Consider the following 8,710-nt stretch of genomic DNA (forward strand, 5'->3'; position numbering starts at 1 on the left):
TTACCATGACTTCAAGTTCCGATGACCAACTGTTGTGGGGACAAGCGCAGATGTAAACTGAGGTAGGTAAGATACTGTGTGCAGCACGCCTGTCCGGCCGGACTGATTCGCGAAGCGTTAACGACAACTTATAATCCATCCAACACTTTCACGCAACAACAACTGCCCAACTTCCGGCGCCGATGCCATGTGACACTTCCGATCATGACGGAGTTCAGTTTACCATGACTTCAAGTTCCGATGACCAACTGTTGTGGGGACAAGCGCAGATGTAAACTGAAGTAGGTAAGATACTGTGTGCAGCACGTCTGTCCGGCCGGACTGATTCGCGAAGCGTCAACGACAACTTACAATCCATCCAACACTTTCACAAAACAAACACGGTTTTAATTCCGTCACGTTCGCACGCAGACAATGGCGATCTCATCACAAAAGTTTGAAGATGGTCAGATAGTGCGGACATACGCAGACAAAAATGCAACGCACGTGCGTGCATATCAACCTACTTTCAGCGCGTTTCCTATCACGACGACATCGACATCGATCAACTGTAGATCGACCGTTCGCAGCCCCATCCACCAGCAATAGCAGTGGCGATCTCTCGCTATCCTGATCACCCATACACCACAAGCGGGCCCGCCGTGACCCTATGGCATCGATCTTGCGCCCTCATACGCGAAACAACTGCGTGGTTGTTTGTGTCCAAAAATACCTTCGGTCAGCAGTAGATTGGCCAAAGAAGAGGGAGGTGTCCAACTCTTGACGGGATCGGCGAGACGTGTAACCAGAAGTCCGCCCAATTTCAATTCAGATGGGTTGGGTGCTGAAATCTGATAATTTTCCAGTAGAAAACGCCACTCCGCGAATAATCAGGTTTTCCAGCGTCTGAAACACCAGGTCCCTATCCCCTTCATGCCATTCTTGCAGGGTAACCTTTTCTCCTCGTCTGAAAGTAGAATGCCCCGCCACCCAAAACATTGGCAGAGTGTTTGATGGAGTTGTCCCTCGATACGTGACAGGAGTTGGCTGAGCAGGCGTGGTACAGCGCCACGCGACGGACGCCATCAGTGACACAGAGCACCTGTATAGACTCTGAGTTCAGTTCCGCGGATATCCTCAGAGTTTTACGATCATCCACTCTGCATCTTACGACAGCCGCGTGAGGACTCTCGTCCTCTCTCTGCAAGACCCCAACAACAGCGAACAGGTTCAATGACGATCCGACCGTCCCATTTGCATGCAAAAGCAATCCCTTCGTCCCTCCGCGCGGTAACATAACCTGGACGACACATCCCGGCTCAATCGTGTCATGCGAGTACGTCCGTGGGGAGGCACTCAAGTAGCTTCTGCGAACGCGCCGAGCAGACGAGAACAACTTGACTTCCGACTTCTTTGACGTATCAAATTCTGGACGGAGATTTTCCAGGATGTTTGTAGCCCGTGACAAAAGCTGCGACAAAAGCTCAGATGAATCTATCGTTTCTGTTTCTGATATGCAACAGCTGGACAGCTCATTGACATACTTTTCACAATTCCCCTCCCATCGTACGGAATCTCCCGTCCAAGCGGGGTTGACCTTCCCATTCGACCGCATCTCGTCCATCAACGGTTTGACAAATAAATCAGATATACTAACATCTGTGTCCTTCAGGAATCCCTTCAATTCATCCGAAGCCTGTGACAACTCGTTGCAAGCTTCGCCGAGAAGCAAGCGTCGAAGGCCTCTCCTGCATTCCATCTTCAGTCCGGCATCCGAAGTTTGTGTCATAGTGCTGGACAGCAACGCCAACCGCCCTTGCCAATCATTCCCCAAACAATGACCCACGGCCGCCAAATGTCCTTTTTGGTGATTACCCCGGACTTTGCACCTCTTCAAAGGTTGATGAGCATTCTCGAACACCAGTTCCATAAAGTGACGTACATGCCCGAAGGCAGGAATTGTGTGGTTGTACAACTCGATTAACCTGTGCAGGTTCGGCTTGTCCAAGCTGGGGCGACCTTTACCCACTCCTTGGCAATAATTTGCGCAAAACTTGTCTGCCTCAGTCACATACTTCTCAGCCCTTTCGAGCAAGTCTGCATGGTATTGAGCTCCATTATCACTTGTCACATACAAATAATCTGAGACACCATCCGCCTCTTCCGATGGCCACCAGTACGTCAACGCAATCAATTCCTGCAATTGCGTCAATAGATCCGACACAACAGTGGTTTCTTCACTCTGGATTCCCGGGAACAGTTGGTAGAAAACCGGAACGCACACGAGAAGGGCACAGAACACACCTGACCGAGTCATGGAATTGAGTTCATTCTTGGAACTAAGAACTGATGATTGCCTCTTCAACCCATTGTCTCGGAGGGCTCCGCATATTGCCATGTCAGCTTTTGCCCTGAACGCGGCCGCGTTTCCTTGTCGGTTAATCACGTGGAAGCCTACCTCGATAACGTTCTTTGCGAGACCGGCCAGCAAATGGTCAGGCGCGACGACGTTGCAGCGATATGCCTCAAAACGTCCTGACACCACACGCTTTCCATCGCTTGTTAACGGTATGTCAACGCGTACGCGCTCAAGTTCCCTTTGCAATGCAAAAAGAGGAGAACTTTCGTCACTAACCTTGTTGCTGTCTTTCATACCAAGCCGGTTTGTGTCTCGACTGTCAATTTCGCTGTTGCGAAGAGCTTCATGGCGTTCCATGCACCTCAAGGACGCCGTGCGGTGTGCATGGACTTTTGTCGTATAGCTGTATCCGCTCTCACCGACGCCGGTGTTCTTCCGAAATGTACAAAGAGTGCAGGGCGTATTTGCTGTATGTCCCATAACATCCAATGTTTCAGCGGCCGCTGGATAGTCAACCACAAAACCCACCACGTCGACAAAGATTCTTACTCTCTCGCCGGTAGGCGTGTGTGCTTCCACGCCTTCTGTTGTACACTTAACCAAGTCTGGAATGATTGAGAGCAGTATATTGTTCGTTGATACACCTGGAGGAGTTAATCCAATGATTCTGACAGACGATCCCGTGTTACGACTTCGCAGTGGTAGTCCAAGCGGGATCATGTAGCATCCACGTGCTGAACCCTGCAGATACAATGAAGAGAATGGGGAAAAGTCATCGCAGTATAGGAGAGCGCGATAGACCACGAACTTTGTTCCATCCATTAAGCGGCCGCTGTTTTGCATTCTTCTGTCAATGTTGCGGGTGCGTCCCTATATTTTGGGCTCTTGGAAGAGGAAAGGCAGCCCTTTCAAATGTTGAGTACCGAGCAGACGAAAGGGTTTGTCTGGAGTTCCATCGCCACCATCATTGAAACGCTGACCGGCCCCGTTTGTACTCATGTTTTGAAACCAAAACAAAGTGTCTGAGGTGAGACCTTCCTTGTGTTTTCAAAACCTAGAAACCAGCATACACATTCTCGACGTTGCCACTGCTTCACTTTCTGTAGGTCGAAGGAGGGTACAAATATCCCCAGGCAACACCTTCTTCGAAGAACGAGCCCTTGCTTCAAAATCTATCCTTCCATCTCTACGCCTCACAGATCTATTATACTTTTCCAATGGCGGTGCTGTACAAAACTGCCTGGCCAGGCAATTCTCCACGCCACGGAGAACCTTCATCGCCATGTTGGCGCTTCTTGTAACATTTCCCTCACTTCCCACGCACCACACGGCTGAAATCATACACTTCATTACAAAGTTATTCTCTGCGTTCTCACGAACACGATAGCCCAGATTGCGCACGTCAAGTGACAAACGTGATGGAAGCAGTTCTGACAGTTCCAGTCGAATCACAGCACCCGGGAACGCCTGCACAGTACATGAACCATTGTGGACGTAAAGTGCTCTCGTAGCTTCCGATATTATCTGCCGCTCTGCAACCAGCTTTGAGCTTTCTATGCATTCTGCGTCCGCCACACCACCATGCCATCGACTGGATTTCGGATACATTGAGTTGAAGAACGGAGCCATCATGATGTCCATTTTCGCCCATTCACTTGGTGGAACGATACGAACAGGAGTTTTAGACCCGTTCGAATATTGCGATGCGGTCTCCTCGTTACCCCCCAAATTTTCAGCCAATGACGTTCGGTTGAATGCCTTCTTCTTTCGTCGGACGACAAAGTACTTGAGGTCACTCTTGGGAAAAAGATACTTCAAAGCATGCGGAAAGAGAGTCCTCTGTACGGTGGAATAAGATGGGAACTTAATAGAAGGAGAAACCCAAGACAGTATATCTCTCAGGAGGTTATACTGTTTGACCGTATAGCGGACGCTACCGCAAACTATTACGAAGCCCAAAAGGTTGTACCATGGTTCGAAAAGCTTCCGAAACGATAGAAATATTCGCAAAACTTTCTGGCTGTCCAGCCTGATTCCCATTTCGGGATCGTCACTTGATAAACTCGGAAGGCACTCCATCCCCTCACAGCTCTCTTGATAAATACTTGGAATAATGATATTGTCATTTCCCACTAAAACACCGTTTGGATCGCTCTCGGGAGCGAAGTGTTTCGAGTCGCCAAGTTCGGGGAAGTGGCCTTCATCATAGTCGACAAGATCTATTCCTTCTTCGACGACAACCGTTTCTCGATGTTCCGAGCCCTTTATCTTCGATCTAGTACCTTGATCTCCAGTCTGATTGTTCGACGAAGCGTGCCCATTCAACATTCCCAAAATATCAGCCGCTTCGCCAGTTTCTGGAAGCTCGGGAGCTGGGGTTTCTTCTGCTTCCATAAGTGCGGCCGCATCTGCATCCCCATCGAGATCGCATCCTGGTCGTGTATGAACGCCATGGAACGGGGCTGCCAGGTCTGGCAAGTTAGGGACGTTGTCCATCCAAGTAGTGCCCATCGTACGACGTCTCTTTCTTCGACCTGACATATGAGGAACGGTGGTGCTGTCGTCCGATATTTTTGTGTGGATTATGGTGTTGGAAGAAGTGAGAGTGTAGGATGTTGTTGAAGGAACAATGCGCAGGGGTCGCCAGGCCTGGCGGTTTGGATTTTGCCCACCAAATAACTACATTACAAGTGGCGGTCTGCTAGTGTCTATCCGACCGTGAGGACAAAATTTGAGGACAAAGGGATTTTTCTTCGAACTCCTTGCTTGTTTTTTAGTTCTGATTTGACTACTGGGTACTCCACATAGCCCTTGACACAATCAGCATAAATCGTTTGTTGTGGAGACAAGTTCCATCTCTAAAAGCGAAGCAGAACCTGGAAATCTTCACTGTAAGCAGTTTTTCTTTGTAGTACGAAATTGAAAATGGCTTCTTCGTGATTTACAAGGTATTTCATTGACAACTCCCGCCGTTCAAGTGCGATATGGCGGTCTTGAAATATTCTTTCAGAAGAATTCGTGTCGGCTAAATGATGAAAAATTAATAAATTTGTCGGATCTGTTGAGGTATGATAAGCTTGGTCGGTCGGATACACACTACAGTACAGGGTATTAACTCTGCCTTTCTCTGTCCACCGTTGTTTACTCCGGTATCCCCCAACCTCCTCTTTCTTTCCCCTCACTAATCCACCATGACCACTGCGCTCGCATCTCCTCCCGTCCTTCTCTGCTTCTGTCTTTCTCTGCGCCCTGTCACGCAAGCTACGCCCTCGCTGTCGCACCGGCCGCACCCCTCGCATGGGGCCCTGGAAGGCGGGTGAGAAAGACGAGGCCATCCGCTAGCAGCAAGAAATTTTGGCCTGCCGCCGCGACCCCAAGCGCAACAGGATTATTGCCACAAGAACATTGACTCCCTTTCTGAGGCGCGCCTTTTCCCTGTGATTCTCTCTCCGTCTCGTACGCATCCAACAAAAATCCAATGCCATGGCCAAAACACTCTCTCCTCGACTTCTTCAACTTGGTCCGCAAGCTCGCGCGTTGGCACGATAATGACGCCCAAGGAACCCTTTTCTCGTGTCACTCGCCGAGACCTATTCAACAAGTAATGAGCTATGAGGGGCAAATATGCAAGCGTTTTCCCAGATCCAGTCGCACTGCGGACGAGCACATCGATCGAGTTTTGGCCATTACCAAGGTTTAACATTGCCTTGAGCACTTTCTCCTGAATGAGGGTTGGGAATTCAAGCTGCATGTGATTGGTGAGGTGCCGCGCCACGGACGGATACAGCCCTGTTTCCTCAAATGAACTGATACCAAACATGTCATCCTCTTTACTGGTTTTCGTCGCGCCGCTCGGGTCAGTCGGAGCTGTGCCACTCGTTTGGCTTTCTTTTCCTCCAGAGATGCGAATAGGGTCTCTTCCGAGAATGTCAAGTGTTGCGTTCACTGTTTCAGGCCTCTGGTCCGGTTTACCCGCAACAGGCGCTGTATCCTTGAAGTGGACCTTTGACTTCGTCGGCAGTTCCCTTTCTTTCTTCTGCTTTTCATCGGAATCGCTCCCTCCGACAGTGACTAAATTTGGAAGCTTGGCTACACTATCAGAAGAGCTCGGTCTGACCTTGCCGGGTGCGTTGGCTGCCTTTGCTTTCGCAGGCGTGGCGCTGCCCACGGCATTCGCAAGATTTTCCTTGTCTATTCCGCTCGAAAATTCATCTGCCTGAAGCCTGAACGGCGTTGACTTTGGCTGCGAGCGGTTAGACGGGCGTTGCCTCTTCTGAGCGTGCACTCGCTGGATGACTTGCTCTCGACGTCGCTTCTGCCAACTCCCCTTCGCTTTTCCTTTGTTGTTGTCGTTCCGTGCGAGTTTCACCCTGTCTTTCCACATTCGTCATCATCGCTACTTTCACTGTTACAGAGCTGACGGCGGACGTGGAATCGCCAGCGAGACTGAAGCAACGCTGCGACTCGCGAGCGTCGTTTCCGTGCGCTCTCACAGGTGTTTTTCCAACTGAGCTCTTCGTTGAGCAATTCTACGAGTTGCAACAACTAACGCACAGGAAAAATGGCAGACGACGACGGTGATGGAGGGTAAGTCAGCTACAATGTTTTCACAGCATGAAAAACCGGGGCGCACACATGCGCAAATCGTCCCATCACCCACTGACTCAACCTTTCGCCGACCTCAGAATGCAGGACTATTGCGACGAGGTGAATGACATGCCCGAGGGAATTGATGGCATCGACGCGATGGATGAGCCCGACTTTGGTGACGAGGAGGACCCGAATGAGGAGGAAGAGAAGGAGCGGGTAACAACGCGCACGCTGACCAAGTACGAACGAGGTACGTGCCATTTTACAGCTCTACACAGCGAGCTTGTCCCGATATAGTAGCAGCCTTTGCTAACACGTGTGAGACTGAGATGCTGCGTGCACTCTGGTTTTCTGCGATAGCGAGAATATTGGGGACTAGAGCATTGCAACTGAGCATGGGGGCGCCGCCCATGGTGGAGATTCAACCCGGTGAGAGGGACCCGCTCGTGATTGCCAAACGCGAGCTGCAGGGTTCTCTCGGCTGCAGCCCCGAATGACGATGAATCGCACCATTAAGCTGTTCGCAGTGAAGCCCAGTGTTTCAACACCAGGAATTCGTGTGATGCGTTCGGACGACGTGCTGCGGCATGCAAACTGTTGATGGGATACCTCGATCAATTCGATATGCATATTGATATGACCGAAGATGAGTTTGCTCACTGGCTGATGCCTAGAGAAGGTGTTACATATTCGTATGTTGTTGAAGATCCAGAGTCTCACGAAATTACAGACATGATCTCCTTCTATTGTCTCCCATCAAGTATCATCAGCCACCCAGCCCACAAGACTCTCAACGCTGCATACCTATTTTTCGCAGCAGCTGCGAAGACTGCAATAATAGACATCCTGCAAGATGCTTTGGTTTTCGCGAGGCAGAATGGGTTTGATGTATTTAATGCGCTTGACTTGGCTAGGCATTCTGAGTTTTTCAAAGATCTCAAGTTCCACATCGGAGACGGAGAGCTCCACTACCACCTGTACAATTGGAAGTGTCGTCCAATGGCTAAGGAAACGAATGCCTTGGTTCTGCTGTAGGTCTGCTCAAAAATATTGCCATGGCTGGCGGTGTGAGTCGTGAACCTTGCCTTGCATAGACGTCGTGTCTTGCTGCCGGCGGGCTGTTTTGTGTGCACTAGAAGGGCAACTGCAGTTGTCTGTGACGGTCACAATCCGAATGGACTAGGAAGTCCTTGACGGGTCACGGTATCGGGCATAAAGTTTATCGACTGCAGTGATAGTTGACTTATCGAGTTACACACCGAACAAATTCAAGTCTTCGTCGAGTTGTGCGACGGATGTTGCTCCGATGATAGTACTTTGAAAAAACCATCTGCTCTTGCATCATGCCAGCGACAGCTGAGTGAGTGTGAGGCCGGCATCATCGGCTATTTTGTATTCAGCCATAGCGGCTGAGGCAAGACTACTTTGGAAACGCTTCATGTAGTTTGGATATACGGTGAATCGCGCTCCGTCTGGTACCTCTTTTGATAAATATTTTCCGGTTAGAGCTCCACCAGCTGAGGGACTGTAGGCAAGAAGAGGCATGTTTGCGTTCGATGGGGCACATGCTTCAGCCAAATGAGCCTAAAAGTCTCGATATATTAAACTGTAGTTGTTCTGGACAGAGACCGGTGCCGCCGCACCAAGTCTGCGTGTTACGGCATCCAACTGAGCCACTCCCCACGCTGTTTCATTGCTCAGCCCGTAGTTACGTACCTTTCCTTCTTTGATCAACTCATCCATAGCGGACACCTGTACCTCAAACGAGACACTCGAACGCTC

At 50.0% G+C, this 8,710-nt stretch overlaps 1 protein-coding gene across 1 annotated transcript; it reads left to right on the top strand.

Annotated features, from left to right (window-relative positions):
• Positions 1–7,528: 7,528 nt before the first annotated feature.
• Positions 7,529–7,963, top strand: CHC_T00001314001 (hypothetical protein). The gene has a single exon (XM_005718807.1). It carries the CDS (start codon positions 7,529–7,531, stop codon positions 7,961–7,963), a length of 435 nt encoding a protein of 144 aa, XP_005718864.1.
• Positions 7,964–8,710: the final 747 nt, after the last annotated feature.

This window comes from Chondrus crispus, genomic scaffold (genome assembly GCF_000350225.1).
Source record: "Chondrus crispus Stackhouse genomic scaffold, scaffold_433, whole genome shotgun sequence".
Classification (NCBI taxonomy): Eukaryota; Rhodophyta; class Florideophyceae; order Gigartinales; family Gigartinaceae; genus Chondrus; species Chondrus crispus.

What these genes read in the sequence shown, in the direction of transcription:
- CHC_T00001314001 (XM_005718807.1), top strand. Translation starts at nt 7,529, where the DNA reads ATGGGATACCTCGATCAATTCGATATGCATATTGATATGACCGAAGAT.